Here is a 16,685-nt window from a genome sequence, read left to right on the forward strand (position 1 = left end):
TTTGGGGGCTCTCGAGGTGCTGAATGAGGAGTCAGAGCCGCTGGGATTACGGGTTTCTTGGGTCAAAACTAAGAGCTAGGCTTTTGGTGACATCTTGGTTGCTGCTGTCCTGTCTGTGTCTGTTTGTGGTGAGGATGTTGAGGTCGTGGAGAGATTCACTTACCTTGGCAGTGATATTCATGTCTCTGCTGGCTGTGAGTTAGAGCTCAATGGACGTCTGGGTCGGGCCTGGGGAGTCATGGATTCACTGGATCATGGGGTGTGGCGCTGCCGGTACCTGTGCGGGAGGACGAAAGTCCGAGTCTTCAGGTCCTTGGTACTTCCAGTCTTGCTCTATGGATGCGAGACTTGGACTCTGACCAAGGATCTGAGACAGAGACTTAATTCCTTTGGTACCAGGTCTCTTCGGAGAATCCTTGGCTCTCGCTGGTCGAATTTTGTGTCCAACAACAATTTTGTGCAACGAGCGGTTGCTGAGAGAGACTCGGATGAGATTTTTTACCTGCATAGTCCGTGAGCATCAGTTGCGGCTGTATGGACATGTGGCTCGTTTTCCTGACGCTGATCCTGCTCACCAGATTCTCTCAGCGAGGGAGTCTCATGAGTGGAGGAGGCCAGTGGGTCGACCACGTGCCTCGTGGTTACAGCAGGTTGACCATCATCTCAAGGAGATGGGGATGGGCCTGGCATCTGCCTGGGGGATGGCCAGACGGAGGTCCCTGGAGTACCGGCGGAAAGTGGACACAGCGACGCGCTGTTCTGGCACATGCTCCCATACCTGACCTGAATGGAATGCAGAATGAGTTTGGTGTCTGCTTCTTCTTGACTACTTGAGAGGTCAACTACTGCTCTATGTGTAGCTCTTGCCTTATTCCACCAGGCAACCACAAGGGACTTGCCCATTGTTACATCATGTTGCAGTATCTTTTCAGCCAAATAGGCGGTTAATGCATCTTTCGTTGACACATGGGCAAGCAACTGCTGCATGCTTAGTTTGCCAATTGATGTGGAATCAGCAATATGATACACCACTGCCCTGTTTCCACCCAAACGTCTCTCACGGGTTGAAGCTTTCAGAGATTCTCCAGTGTCATAACGGTCAAACACCAAATGTACCTCGTCGTAGTCACCATACTTCTGCCAGTGGCGTCCAATGAAGTGGTTTGCGAGGTCATGACAGGTTTTGATGCATTCTGGTTTGTCCAATGTTTGTAAATCAGCCATTGCATCGATGACAGCAACACACATAGTTGACTCCAGCTTGATCAACTCTTTGGTTATTATTTTCCTGGGGCACTGCTTCAACATCAGGTCACTCTTCGATGTGGTGTGAAGGAGCGAACCATCGGCTGCAAACAACGACCTCGGTACTACAGAAAATTCATAGGTACCGATAGCTTGCTTGAGGTCAATATCTCTTGCTTTGGATACTACGAGTAAACGGGCAAACAGTGCCCGATCTTCCTGGAGTTCCACAATTTTGTCTTCACTTTTGTCTGAGTTTTCATCGCACTTGACGACCACATCTGCAACTTCTGTTTCTTCATTGGTGCCCAAATGTTGACATTGTTTGTAATGATTCTATCTGAAACAAATTGAGCAAAACACTCCTCTCCAATCTGTGTTCTTCTGCAAATGTCATGCAGGACTCTCTCTGGCATGACGGCTTTGGTAACCATATTGATCAACTGCTCACATTCATCTGTAAAGGGGTTTGTGAACTTGTTGATAGTATCCTTCAGTGCAGCTACGTTCTTCACCTGTAGTTTGGTTTTGGCATCTGTATTCTCATGATGCTGCTTCATTGTTTGGTTTCTTGGTACAACAGCTATTGCCTCTGCTTCTTTTGCTAGCCGGGCAAGATCTGATGCCACTAAGAAGAACTTTGCGTGAGCCAAGGGGCTGAGTATAATACCAATGAGTCCACCAAGTACTTTCATCATCCGGTTTACTTGCTCGAGAGCGTGATCGGGACCAATTGTACAGAATGGGTTGATGTTCTTGTTGACAACCCAATTTCCATCCATAAACTCGGCCCATATTTCTGGATCTGATTTGACCGAAGCTTTCATGTCTGCCAAGTACACAGAAAGCAAGCGGGCATAGTTCAACTTGTCATGGGCGAAGAAGTACTTTACAAACGTTTCCGTTGCATCAAGATGAAGCATCCAGTCACCACTTCGCACTGCTCTTATGTACGTTAGCATTTCCAAAACCATCGTCATATACTGGCAGATGGCCCGTGCCAAGTGGTCTGTTAGCTATAGCTTCATCAAATTCACTCATCGTATCCAGGATTCCAAGTGAATCCACTGTATGTTTCATATCTTCATGAGCTCTCTGTATTTTCTCAACATTATTATCTTTGCATGCCTTGTTGAGCTTGTCAGCCTTTTCAGCACATTTGTGGTGTAGTTCCCCTTTGTCTTTGAAGAAAGCCGCAACATACAAGGTAAACAAAACTTGCACAGTAGTCAAGTGGGCTGTTATTCCTCTTTTCACATGACGTCCTTCAATAATTTGTTTAACAGTAGCTTAAGGTAAAAAAAGAAAGAAATTGAAATCCAAGATGGCCGGCATCTGCAACACTTCTAATTTTGCCAACATGGATTTTCTTACTCCTTGGGACCTAAATAGTCTACCTAGGTAGGTGGCATGTTCTAGTCATTTAAATCCCATGGGTCTTTATATCACAACATAGTCCCCCTGACTATCAGTTGCATCATGCACATGGTCAGAATTACCAAAGAGATCGTCCACATCCACATGGTCATCTTCTCCTGGAAGATATGAACCTCCAGCAAAATCGATCGATTCAACAAAGTATGAATGCTTTGACACCATTTTCTTGACAACTTGTTCCTCAACAATCAGTTCCCGTGTACATGGTGGTTTGCATGGTTTAGGTGTTGACTTGTGAGAGAAGATGGTAAGAACGACATTCACTTTAAGTTTCCTGTTATCACCTGCACTGCTGTTCTTGGCTACAGTCTCATATTGCGTCTCATCAAAATTATCCTGAAAAGGATTTTTTTTAAAAAGCTCAAATGAGCGAAGATCCTCGTCCTCTTAATGACGACGTCATAAAAACGAATATGACATCATTGTCACGTATCAGGTTTGCGATAAATTATCTGTGCTAATGCCCGGCTTGATTCCTGCAAACAAAATCCAAACAGCTCGCCGAGTTTCGGAGATAATGGTATAGGCGATTTCCATTAGCGGCGATATTATGACGTCAACTTTTTTTCTAGGAAGAATTTCCAAAATCGGAGATGGTTGCTGCCTGCGCGGGAGCTTTCTGCATACACATGGCAAGTTTCACGAAGATCCGATGAAAACTCTGGGTTGTGAAACAAAAAGTTAAAAAATAGGAATGACGTCATAAAAATTGATATGACGTCATAGTGGTTTATCATATGTGCGGTAATTCATCTCTGCTAATGCCCTGTTCGATTCCCGCAAACAGAATTCAAAAAGCTTGCCTAGTTTCGGAGATAATTTTTTAGGCGATTTCCATTAGCGGAGATATTTTGACGTCATAACTTTTTTTCTTGGAGGAATTTTCAAAATCGGAGATGGTTACTGTCTGTGCAGGGAATTTTTACATATACATGCCAAGTTTCAGGAAGTTTCGATGAAAAGTGTAGGCTGTGAAACAAACAAGTCCACAAGAAGAAGCTGAAGAACAACAACGTGAGTAAGACTTAGAGATCCTCCACGAGGATCTAAAAAAATATATTATTCTTCATTCAGATTTCAAACTATACTGAGAAAATGTTCGTAATCTGACGAAATCTAATTGAATTTGGCATCATATACAGATCACAAACCCGGAATCTTCCTCCATTGATATTCATCGTAATATTCAGCATGTTAATAGATATATAATTAATCAATCGTTTAATTCCAACAGAATAAGACACAGTATCAACCTCATTCGACCTGTAAGAATCCGTAGGATAGGCCGGCAAATATCAAGAACAAGGAAGCACACACAGCCGAGTTTGCATGACCTTTTTTGACAATAATTACTTATCATAGTGACAATGCTCTTTGAAATGCTGCGTCTCTCGAATATTAGTTATGCCCAATAGTCAAGTTGATGGAGGAATCATTATTCACCATTACACCCAAAGAATGGAGTTTTGAAAGTCAGAAGATGGTTCTTTCTGGCAACGCAAGGAACTGTCACCAATGTCTCAGCAAACGTGCATTCATTTAATCGTGACCTGAACAATTGATCCGTGCGATGGAATTATAGCTCGATAGCAAATACATGAATTCTGCATCATTATGAACATAGGACTTACAGATGTACGACGTAAATGTGTAATGGTATGAAAGCAGAGCCGGTACAAGATGCGGTTGGGGGCCCTCTGGCCCGTGCATACCATGGGGTCCTTACGTCATCACTCATCATATATCATGATGAAAATGAAGCAGGTGCTTCAGACCATAGATAGATTATATACATAATCAAAAATGTGTTCGGTTTTTTTCATGGAGCCCGTGAAGGCCGGGGGCCCTTCGGCCCGGGCGTAATAGGTGTCCCATCTCTGCATGAGAGAAAGAAGAAACTGACTCACAGAACACAAATAAGATTTGTCATTTGGTTCCCATCTGTCTCGGCTCACATTTGCTGCCCATAAAGAACAGAGCATCCCAAGCCACTGCACAGCAAACTATAACTCACGAAAGTTCGTGGCAAGAGGATGAAAATCCTGTTAAGTATGTATTGTTTGTGGTGGCTACATATACAGACATAGAGAGGCAGCATGGTGGCTCTCTGCAGTGTAGACGCGCTCAGCCAATAACAGCGCTGCTAGCGCCAGCACCCACAAGGTAATAGATGACCAGACTCTATATATACGGTACTGGGTGCCAGTGGTGACCTTAAGTGGCGGTGCTTTTCTCTTTGCATTCAGCGGGACACTTTCAGGGAGAAATTGCCTTCCCATAAGATACCAACCAATGGGATTACTCCATGTTCTATCCTCTAAATGTTGAGCATCAAGCAAGGAAACAACACGTACCATTTTTAAAGTCTTTAGTCTTGACTCAGCGGGGGATTCGAATTGCCGACCTCTCAGACTCAGAGCGGACATTCTAATTGTCACATGACAAAGTCTGGTTGAGTCCTCAATTAGTGGTAAAAACACATTTAATTGAGAAAACCTGTGCTAAATGTTGTCTCCAGAAAGACACATTACATTTTATGTTCAAGGTTACATTTATTATTTCAAAGGTAATTGATATTGAAGAAAGAAAGCATATTATTTTTTTCTGCTCTCAGTTGCTCCGTTGGATAAAGTAACAATAAAATAATTCCCGACACTTTTTAGCTTAAAAAAAAAAGGATAAAGTTTAAAAAAAAAATGTTGAGGATCACAAACTGTCACTTTGGATCATGTCATTTCATAAATGGCACATGATGACAGAAAATGTCATTCCTCCTTCAAGTTGACAAGCTCAGCTTACACGAATGGAATAAGCTTTATATACTTGTTACAGATGTAGTGTTTTAAAATAAAATGTTTAAAGTTTTACCACCTTGGAATAAGTAACTGATTTAATATCAATCACACGTAAAAAGATTCACCGCAATGCACAAGCAGGCCGTGGTGGAAGTTGATAAGATCTCCCTGGACTGATGGTGGACAAGGACTCATCTCCCCTTGCTCCATGTTCTTAAAGTTCAGAAGCAAGTTCACCTGGAAGCACGTTTTAGTCAGACATACGTCAGACAGTGCGAGGAAGAAACCGTTTGGAGATACAATATTACAGAGGAAAATAAAGGTCCAAACAAGGCGAGTGTTATAAAAGCCGACGTACGGACTTATTGGAATAAACCGGTGAGGATGAGAAATGCAGGAATTGCGCAAATTTAAGCTAGAAGCACCCACCACTCTCTGCGGGGGCAGCCAGGCTATTATTCTTATTCAAACGAGGAATTTAACATACCTCTCCAAAATACCTCTCTCTGCGTCATTCAAAACACCTCACTGCATTGGAAAACGTGGGCACACGAATACAGGAATATCCCCACTCATATCTAAGGTATTCTCTCAATTCAAAGTTTGAATGGTCACTTTGCCAAAGATTAGATACTACTAGAGAGATACTGCTATGTATTAGTGAACAAATCATGTTAATGTTCAATATTTTTCCCAACACTTGCTTCCATTTGAGATGTTTCACTTATATATCAAACAATCCTCTTATTTCAAGGTACAGCGATAATGTGATGTGCCCCGGTTATATTGTGAAGTGCTCCGAATCCATAACTGATTAAAAATACTCACCTATCTTATTATATTTAGTACCACAAATGATATAATGATATCCTTTGGTTTTTATGATACAGAAACTCATAAAGTTTTGTGCACATCATCAAAACACTTCAATGTGATCATTTTCTGGGGGCATGGCTGTGCGGCTGATGCAATGCCCCCCTGTTACCAGCATGCTGGTACTCATTTCACCGACCTCAGAAGGATGGCAGGCTGAGTCAACCCGCCTGGTGTTAATTCAATGAAGGGGGGCTTGAACTCAAGACCCTACGATCTTAAGCCAGCCACCCTAACCGTTAAGTCAACACCAGGCTTCACATATCTTTGTCTGTGCTGGATTCACTATGAGAATTATGAGAACTGACTGTGAGAACATACTATTCAAACATCTGGAGAATTCTGCTCTGCCTGATGATGATAATGATGTGGATATGTAGAACCATATAACATAATAGTATGTGTATAACTATAACATGAACCACCTGTGTATTGCTTTATGTACTCACATATCCAAATGGCTTTCAGATACCCATGTAAATGTACTATTATTCATTATACACTAATATTAATGCAATAAATTGAATCTTTGACCAAAAAAAAACCTCCTGATCAAACTTTTTTTTTTAAATCACGTGAATAGCTCAACTGTGAGTGAGTGATATAGCGAAAAGTAGTTTTGACAGGATGGCATTTTGGATTTCAAAATGGCCACCATAAGTTGATATCCACAAATCTAAAAATTGGTTTTCAGATTCTTGACATCATAAGCTTCCCAATAATGTATAGTTTAGCAAATCCGCACAAACTTCCATCGAAATTACATATAACACAATGGACTAATGGGGTTTTCTTCAATTAAAAAGTTGCAATGCTTTCAAAAAATGAATAACTACAAACTTAAAGATCAAAATATAAACTTGACAAACAAAGCACACCGTTTTCAAATACAGTGCTTGATAAGCTGAATGGGATTGTGTGTTAAAGGAAGTCAGAAAACTCAACGATATTTTAAAGAACACAAATAATCAGGAATTTAATTAAATAACATTAAAATTTAGAAAGAAATAATAATAATAATTGATTGCAAAAATGTCATTAAAACCATCGTTTCATGTCGGGAAAGTTGATGAGGGGAGCATTGCTTTGCCGCTGATGCAGTGACCCCTGTAGGTTAGAGTAAGAATTGGTAATTTGTGTATGGTGCTTTCGCTGGCTCGCCTATTCTTGACCAAAGACACTGGGATCCTTAAAGTCCACAAACTAATGCCGGCAGATGAGACACTTCGTTCAACGTCCATCCAAGGGACGGCACACACATTGATGAATCACCCTGCTTGTGAAAAACCAGGATGGCAGTTTATAGCTGGGTCAAGATTCAAATTCAGGTTAGGCTCCGAGGGGAGTGTGCGTTCATCTTGGCCATCTGCCGGTGAAAAAGGACGCATGGCGCACGTGAAAATAGTGACACGTGTGCAGGGATTTGTTTTTGTAAAAGAAAATTCGTAAATATTTCTCACATTACATAAACATCGAGGTGAGTTAGTTAAGGTTGTTGTTGTTCTTACACCCTGCTGGTGGAACCCTATTTCACGTTCGTACCTGGTCTTGTGGTGGTGAGCGGAATTCCTTCGTCTTACGGGCTGTAAGAGCGGCAGACATGTTGAGTGCTTGCATGACTTCATCGTAGCGAAACTTCTGATTTGCCTGAACCTCAGCCACAAATGCATCAGAAAAGGCAACCAGGGCCTCAATGCGGTGCCTCAGGTGGCACTCGCACAGGAAGCTCAGAATGCGGCACATCTGGCGGTGGGGGGAAAGGGGGGGAGGAGGGTGAAAGACAAAAGGGCAAACAACAACAAAAATAAAAAAACAGGTGATGGTGAGAAGCACAAAGAGCATTGACTGCATGGTTTTCTATTTGAGGGAATGGATGTGTTTTTTATATTCAAATGAAATTCAACAAAATGTAAAATGCTAATCTGAATAAGATATTACAATGAAGATATTTTAGTTTATACTTTAGTTTCATGATATTTTAATCACATCATGCTGCATTTGTTGGGAGCTGTTCAGATATTACATAATGCATGGGGTGGTTGAGTGATTGAGTGGTTGGGTGGTTGACCTAACTATAAAGGGCGCATTGTAGAGGGTGTGTGAGCAGGGGAGATGTTTAAAATTGGTGAAAAGGCGTTATATCTAGACGCCGTCTTATAGATAGTCCCATTTCTATATAAATATCAATTATAATTCCAAGTGTAATCATTTCTAAATGGGACATGTAAACTGTAATGATTATATTTTGAGGGCACAAATACTTCTGATCTCAAAATGGTCAATATTAATATCTTAATATTAAAATAATTATTGTATCAATTAATGATGACCCATTTGTTTCACTAAACAGGTTCTAAAACCAACAGGTGATTTATCAACAACACGTCGACTCAGGTGGAGATGAGTGTGAGAAGGTAAATACATCAACAAGCAAAATATTTCATTTTGTGGAAATGGACCTGGAGTGTGTTCAGTTCAGCTCGCTAATGCTTGCCAAGCCAGCCATTCCTTATCAACGGTTTTGAATGGAGTGCTTTCTTAAGTGTTTAAGCCACTTGGCGAGCGCTCTACAAGAAACTTGGTAACTGAGCACACCCCCAACATTCTTGAGACATTATACGCTTATCCTACAGACTAGCAGGCCTGAGCCTAGATATACTGTAATCTATATACCCCAGAGAGGATAATAAACACGACCCTTCCTGCCGCTCCCATAGGGAGTGGGTGTACTCATTAAATAAATAGATCATCTTCCTCGTACCTGAAGTTTCACTGGTTCCACAAGTTTCATATACAGAAGGCCATCAGAAGAAGCCTCTTCCTCTGCTTCCTCTTTCTTCTCAACAACTCCTTCCTCCTTTTTCTTCTTTCTCACTTCCTCAGAAACGTCCTTCCCCTCTTCACTCCCCTCCTTTCCCAAAGTTTCTTCAATCTTTCCCTTCTCCTCTTCATCAAAATGTTCCACATCTTTTTCCTCTTCTCTTCCAGTGCCACTTTCTTCTTCACCTTCTTCCTCCTGTTCTTCTTCTTCCTCCAGCTCAACCACTTTATCTACGCGACTTGTGGTCTCCCCAAAGACATCGGGGTCAATGAGGAGCAGAATGTTTCGGACATCCGCGTCATCGAACGCGTTCATCTCTAACAGGGTGTGCACCATGCGGAGCAAGGGTACCAGGTGGTGTTCAATGTTGCCTCCGATATGGTCACGGATGTGCCAGCCACCCGCACAGACTGCCTCCGTGAGCATTTTCAGCACCTTGGTCTGTGATGGGTCATGGGAATGTAACTTGCTGTGAGCATGTGAAACAGCTCGGCAATCCGATCAAATAAAATATCCGACAAAACGCATTATATTTCAACATAAATAATGTAAAATTAAATCTCGAAACAAATATAATGATAACTCTTTTTGTGAAATTACTGAATTATTAAAATATTTACAAGCACTCAAGTTGGTTCAAGCTTATGTGATTTAAAATTTTTGTCTTTCAGAGGTATCTGTTCTCTATCCAGTGGAATCTCATCGTACCCCCTAATGTTCGAGGCCCTTACCCGCAGTATGTCCAAAGGAAAGTCCGGACTATCCAGGTAGACTCCTTTGAGCAGGTGGACAAAGGAGATCTTCGACGTCTGCATGCGGGGCCGAAGAGACGTGACCACACCGACACCCGGCAGGCCCTCCCCAGAGATATTCTCAGGAAAGAGCGTAATGTACCGAGTTTCCTCGGTCATGGGCACAATAAACTCATTGCTCATTGTGGCACGCACCGTGGCGTACATTTGAAGATGGATGTCAATGAGGAGTTCATAAAACACACTACGCAGAGGGCCTGGCAAGAACTCGCTCTCGATGGTATACAGAAACTGATTCTCGGGAACGTGGCTGCACAGGGCGTGAGCTACACGGCTGTTTCCAAGTGCACACAGAGCCGAATACAGCCGCAGAGTGAACACCTGACACGGAACAAGGACAGAGTCATCAATTGGCAACAACAAATGGAAATAAATAAATAAACTTCAGTCATGCTCTACCCAACATAACCGGCCTAAAGACTTAATGATTTATAGGCCATTACCCCAATAATTCAATTCAGTACCTATTGCACAAAATAGAGAATTAATTTGCCGTTCCGTAATAGGGATGAATAGGGGATCTATTATAGGAAAAGAATCCCACCCAATTTTGCACAGGGCGATCATGTTGCTCTGTGGCCGTGTTTAAAGAACTTCTATGATGCTGATGGAAAAGCCTTTCGGCCGTGGTTAAGAGCAGTTTAATTGAGAGCTTCTTCTGTTTTTGCGTACAAAGTCAAGGCTTGTGGAGGATAGAATACAGAATGAATCGGCACATAACATAATGAAAATAATAGTGGAAATAAAGGGAGGAGTTTGGGGCCAGGACACACCAACAGCAGGGAAGACAGAAGACCTTGAGGAAGAACGAGAGCAAGGAGGAGTGGAGGAGGACACTGGGGCGGGGGGGGGTGCATAAGCTGTGTACAGGCACAAACTCAATCACAGAAGTGGAAGAGAAAAGTGGGGAAGATGCAGAAATGGGACAACAAAATCAATTAGATACTTTAAAAACAAAGAGGGTAAGGGTGTGGAGGGGGGCGATAACCTGGAAACAAAGAAAGAGGTAGGCTTAGGGAGGGTTGATGAGGGAAGAAAAAGATCATGAGTATGGATGGGGGATGACCCGAGATGGTGGTGAACAGCAGTCTTGAAGTATTGGAGGAAAGAATGAGATTGAAGAGAAGGTGGAAGTTGGTTCCACATGTGGGGGGAAAAAGAGGAACGAATGAGTGGAGGTGAGCAGTGCCATAGGATACCAGGGTTTGGCTAACTTAACAATCGACGCCATGTTGTTCCCCAACTGATCACGTGTGTGGAGTGTTAATTATGTACTATTGGAACGTACCTTTGAGACCTTTAGACCTTTTAGATCCATGAGACGTTTACAGACCTTTTACTTTAGACCCTTTAAACCTTCAGACCCATTAGTGCTGAGACCCGTTGGACCTTTACAAACTTTTGACTTTAGACCCTCAGATCCTATTCATTTTAGACACTTTAGACCCTTTAAACCCCTTAGACCTTTTAAGACCCTTTTTAGACCTTTGCAGACCTATGGCTTTGGACCGTCAGACCCCAGACATTTTCGACCCCTTCATGCTTAGACCTTTCGAGCTGCAACTTCAGACCCTTCAGTCCCCTTTAGACCGTTTAACTCCTCAATACCATCAAGACACTTCAGACCATTTAACCCCTCAAGACCCTGAAGACAGCTCAGACCCTCAAGACCCCCATTAGACCCTCAAGACACTTTGCTATGAGCCTAGCTTTTTAATAACTTAGAACGAACTCTTTGAATGCACCAGGTATATGCCAAGTCCCAGACAAGGTTTCTTAGAATCAAATGGAAAACCAAATACTGCGTTGGAGTCAACAGAAGGAACCTGAATAAGCAAAGATGGTGTCATCGGGAGGAACCTCGATAGGATTTGGGTTTCAGCCGCTACTCCACAACCCTCAAACCCATGCAGGTGCCGAGAAGGAGTACCGTATTTTCCGGTGTATAAAAAGAAATCGGTCTTAAAACCGATCAATACTGAATTTCAATTATATTCCAAATGAACACTCTTGTATCAGTCGGAACTGCTGTTAAGCTGAATTCCACAACAAAAAACTCCTTTTTATAATATTAAAAAATAAGAAAGAAAAATATAAACTCCTTGGTATCCTGTCCTCTCTCTCTTCAACTTCTTGAAAGAGAATAAGACTGTCATACGAAATTAAGCGGACATGTTAGTAAGCAGGTTGATACCTCTGTCACTTTGTTCCATACAAAGTTAATGTACAAATGTATTTAGATCTAGATCAGAAAATAAAATGATCAATATATTCATTTATTTTGAGGTTGAAAAATATGGATGTGGTTAACACACGAGAAAAGTTTTTTGTTGGTTTGTTTGTTGAGGGTGAAAAACAGGAGTGCGGTTAATACACGGCCGCAGTTTATACACTGGAAAATGCGGTATATTTTCATAACAATCATACAATGGACCTAAAATTCCATTTAAGGTCTAATTATAAGGAATTATCAACCTCTTAAAACTTTCTTGAAAATATAAAACATGATTAATGAGCAAGTTTAATTAGAAAGACCAAATGGTTTATAAACCAATGGTGTTGATGACGTGCAAACTCGCACAGCCAATCATGGACCAGAGATGGTGGCATCTGACACAAATAAGAAAAATTCACTGTTTTATATTCACTATATATTTGCTGTTTTAAGGTGCATGTCTCTATCCAAGGACATAAATCAAAGAAATTCTATACTGCACAGTAATCATCAGATGGAGTAAATCTGGGTTTTTGACGCTTCATTCGCGTTTCACTGAAAGTGAAATGTTCAAAATAATGTAAGGAAGAAATATCAGAACATGGCTGCATCTTTCGTACCTGGAAGGTCAAGAGGTCTTTCTGTTCAGACAGCTCCAAGATGTCGATGCACCTGCCGGGGTGTGAAAAGATACTTTCAACTAAGGCACGTAAGCTGGTGGTTTGTGAATATCACCTGATGGAGACCTATTGGTTGTTACGCACCATAACAGTCACATCATTGCTATGCCTTTAACAGCAACCTCTCACCGATTCTCTTCGGGGAAGTGGAGCGCCATCATGATGAGGGGTTCCGTGCACTGCACGGCCCATCCCTGGCGTTCCCCGTCACGGAACACCTCTGAGCGAAGGAAACGATTTGGAACTCGGCTCCACAATACGGGAGTCATCATTTGCAAGCTGAGACGAGGTGGGCACTGTGGGGTTGGGTTCTGCCGTTCACTTTTGAACATGCCAGCAGAGAGGGACATCACATTCTAATGAGGGAAAACAAAAAACAAAGTGAGCAAGGAAACACCTGAACACCGGGTCTACTTTCAGATCCACAAGCCACTCAGCTTATTGTATAAAGACAATGACTTCAATGGTTTAAAATGGTGAGATTAAAAGGAAAGACCATAAGCTGTTATTGGAAATGTTTTTTTTTAATCATTTTTGTAAAATCCTCGGAGACCGCCTCAAAGAACATACTTTTACATGACACCACCACCATGCTAGAACCATCAAGCTCCTTTGGTCCAAGGTGAGTCAATAATAAAGTAAGATTTGTCTGCATGGAAATCTGTGGCACATTATAAGATTCAAAAAAATTCACAATCATCCGTCGTATCTGAAGTGTGCGAAGAACTGCATCGTTTTGGAAACTCCATTGGTGGAATCGGTGATCCACAGAGAAACATGGCGGTGCCCTGAGAGATGATCATCATTGAGGAACAGAGAAGTGCCATGACATTTTTGCTGCCAAAGGGTAACCTAGCTTGTGAGATTCAACGACGATGATGAATGTCGAAAGAACATGGCTCTGAAACAGCTGTCCGTTTTTTTCCTGGAAGGCAAATCCGACCGACGGTAATCTCAGTGGATTCCAAAAAGTTGGCAACAAATGTGTCCACTCTCAGGAGAGCCAGAAAACAACATCTGTCTAACCTCAAGAATGAAGTTTCAAACTTGTCTCTATCCTCTAAAACCTTGTGGCACCTTGTTAAGTCTATCTCTGGTGTATGCTCCCCTTCTATCCTTTCCCTCCCTTCAAATGGCACAACAGCCAACTCCGCTCATGGGAAGGCTGAATGCCTCAATTCTTTGTTTGCTTCCTAATCTTGTGTCCGCAACCATTCACTCTTGGTACCGATTCATCCCTGTCATCCTCAACTGCTCCTGGACTCTGTCATTTGCACCAAAGAAGGTGGAGAAGGTTATTTCAACCCTCGACTCTGACTCTGCTATAGGACGGGACGGCATCACATCACGTGTCCTTAAAACCTGCTCTGCTGCTCTTGCACATCCTCTCTCTGCACTTTTTACCCTATCGTTTGCCTGAGATCATCCTCCATCTGCTTGGAAATCTGCCAACATCACTGCATTCAAGTAAAAAGGTGCAAAAACTGATCGCCTTAACTACAGACCTATCAGCTTACTTCCAATCATCAGCAAGGTCATGGAATCCATCATCACAGTTGATATGAGATTGTTCCTTTTCTCCAACAACCTCATCTCAGATCATCAATTTAGTTTCAGACCAGGTCACTTCACCTTGGACAGGCTGCTTAAACTCATCCAGCAATGGATGGAGTCCCTCAATGTCAGGCAAGAGATCAGACCGTCTCTCTGGACATATCTTGTGCTCTCGATACAGTCTGGAATCCTGCCTTACTCTCCAAACTCTCTGCCTATAGCATCCAAGGCCAATTCCACACATGGCTTACTGACTTCCTCTCCTCTCGTAGCCAACATGTGGCTCTCAAAGAAATCCTATGCAGTATTCTGGGTCCGGTCCTATTCATGATTTTCAAAAATGATTTCTCTGACTCTGGAAAATCCTTTTTATTTATTTGCTGATGACTCCACCCTCTGCCATGACATTTCTCATCCTTCAGACAGGCAGGCTGCAGCCTCTTCCCTCTCTTCAGACCTTGAAAAAAATAAATCACAAGATGGTCAAACACTTGGAATATGTCTTTCAATCTTGACAAATCTCACACAATCACGATCTCTCTCCAAAAGGACCATCTGGCAAACCCCCCATTATCTACTTTCTTAACAATCTTCAGGAAGTACAGTCATTCAATGCCCTGGGTCTCACAATCAGCAATGATCTTTCTTGAGCAAACCACATTTCAAAGTTGACCTCCAAAGCCAGCCGTCAACTGGGCATCCTCCGTCATACAAAGTCCTTCCTTGACACACCTGAAATCCACAGAGAAGACGTTCATCACATCATGATGGAGTACTCCAGGCTGGCTCCTCTGCCTCACATCTTGTTCAGCTTGATGCCGTGGAAACCAAGGCCTTTAATATTATTGGATTCTCCCAAGATTAAGATGAGTATCCGGCCCGATCACTTCGCCATCGCAAACAGGTCAGAAGTCTCTGTCTTAGTCCGCTTGCTTTCCGGTCTTGCAACCTCTGCTTTTGCCATGCTTTATCCCCCAGATTTTCTGCAGGGCTCACAAGGTCCACCATCAACTTCCTTCTGGTGAAACTACCTAAATCCAGGATCGCTGGCTCACCTCCATCATTCGTCCCTCTTTTTCCTTCCTGTGCAAACAACTTCCACATCCTCTTCAATCTCATTCTTCCTTCCAGGTCTTCAAGACGGCTGCTTACCACCATCTGAGATCATCCCCAATCCAAAACCATGATCTTTTCTATCCTCGTTAAACCCCCTCTCCCCCACCCCACCCCAATCCCTTCTCCTTCCAAATTTCCATTTTTCCCTCCTTGGAGTTTCCTTCTGTATCCATCTTGACCACCCCATGCATCCACCCTATGTAGTAGTAGTAGTAGTAGTAGTAGTAGTAGTAGTAGTAGTAGTAGTAGTAGTAGTAGTAGTAGCAGTTTACTCAGACTTGTCAGCAAGCAGTTAAGTCAAAGATGGTTACAGGTTGTCATGACAGCTAACAAGGTTTCAATCAAAACATCAACCAAAGTGGAAAATTACCAATTGGCAAGACTGCAGCAGGTGTATATTTAAACCTTTTATTAAACCATTTTGGCTGCGTAAATAACCACAAAAAGGTAGGTGTTCACATACCTTGATTCTTCCGAGTTCAAACTGGAAAACATTGGCATTGGTTGGCTGCACAAACACAGCTGGGAAGAGCTTTGTGTTTGGCTCCACCTGTCAGAGGCAGGTGGAAAGGAGTTCATTTTCATGAAAGAATATTCAGCAATATTAAACTTTAATCTTGACAAAAACTAGGATTATCCCCAAAAATATGACTGGAAAATGAGCGTCCAAGGAGACTCATGCCAAGTAACAATGAGGCGAATCTGAGCGGCCCCAGAAGGTAAATCAGAACAGCCCGGCCCGATACCTGCACAGCACTACATGTCACACAATCAATCCAGGTTCAGAGCCTGGTAAAAGGGCAACCTCAAACACTCGAAAGTAACTATGATAACCCATACCTGAAAGTAGGTGTTCATTTCCTTGCCATTGGCAGAAAATGTTAACAGGCCACTTCCAATGTCAACGAGACAACCCATTTCGATGCTCGTCAGGTTGCGCCCTTGGCCTTGGGGTGCCACTTCACCGCACCATACCATGAAACAATTACTCCGCTTGATGCTGCAAACAAAATAGAATTTAAAATCGTTTACATCTTTCCTTAGTGTCACACTCTCCCTCCACAAAAGATGAGGAGATCAGTACAAAAAGGAACGCAGAATCCAAATTTCTCCATCGAAATCTTCAGTTGTCAGGAA

At 42.4% G+C, this 16,685-nt stretch overlaps 1 protein-coding gene across 13 annotated transcripts in view; it reads right to left on the reverse strand.

Annotated features, from left to right (window-relative positions):
* LOC147020464 (ryanodine receptor 2-like) overlaps positions 1-16,685 on the reverse strand; it is a 372,265-nt gene that overhangs the window by 266,600 nt on the left and 88,980 nt on the right. For all 13 annotated transcript variants that reach the window (XM_085895797.1, XM_085895798.1, XM_085895792.1 and 10 more), the window contains 8 exons: positions 16,389-16,548; positions 16,012-16,098; positions 13,008-13,234; positions 12,819-12,870; positions 9,903-10,304; positions 9,112-9,612; positions 7,893-8,093; positions 5,603-5,714 (listed from right to left, as the gene is read on the reverse strand). In XM_085895797.1, the coding sequence (XP_085751923.1) occupies positions 5,603-5,714; positions 7,893-8,093; positions 9,112-9,612; positions 9,903-10,304; positions 12,819-12,870; positions 13,008-13,234; positions 16,012-16,098; positions 16,389-16,548 (1,742 nt within the window). The remainder of the gene's footprint in view (positions 1-5,602; positions 5,715-7,892; positions 8,094-9,111; positions 9,613-9,902; positions 10,305-12,818; positions 12,871-13,007; positions 13,235-16,011; positions 16,099-16,388; positions 16,549-16,685) is intronic.

The sequence above is a fragment of the Eptatretus burgeri genome, chromosome 9 (genome assembly GCF_056783735.1).
Source record: "Eptatretus burgeri isolate ZD-2024b chromosome 9, Ebu_testis_v1, whole genome shotgun sequence".
Taxonomy (NCBI): domain Eukaryota; kingdom Metazoa; phylum Chordata; class Myxini; order Myxiniformes; family Myxinidae; genus Eptatretus; species Eptatretus burgeri.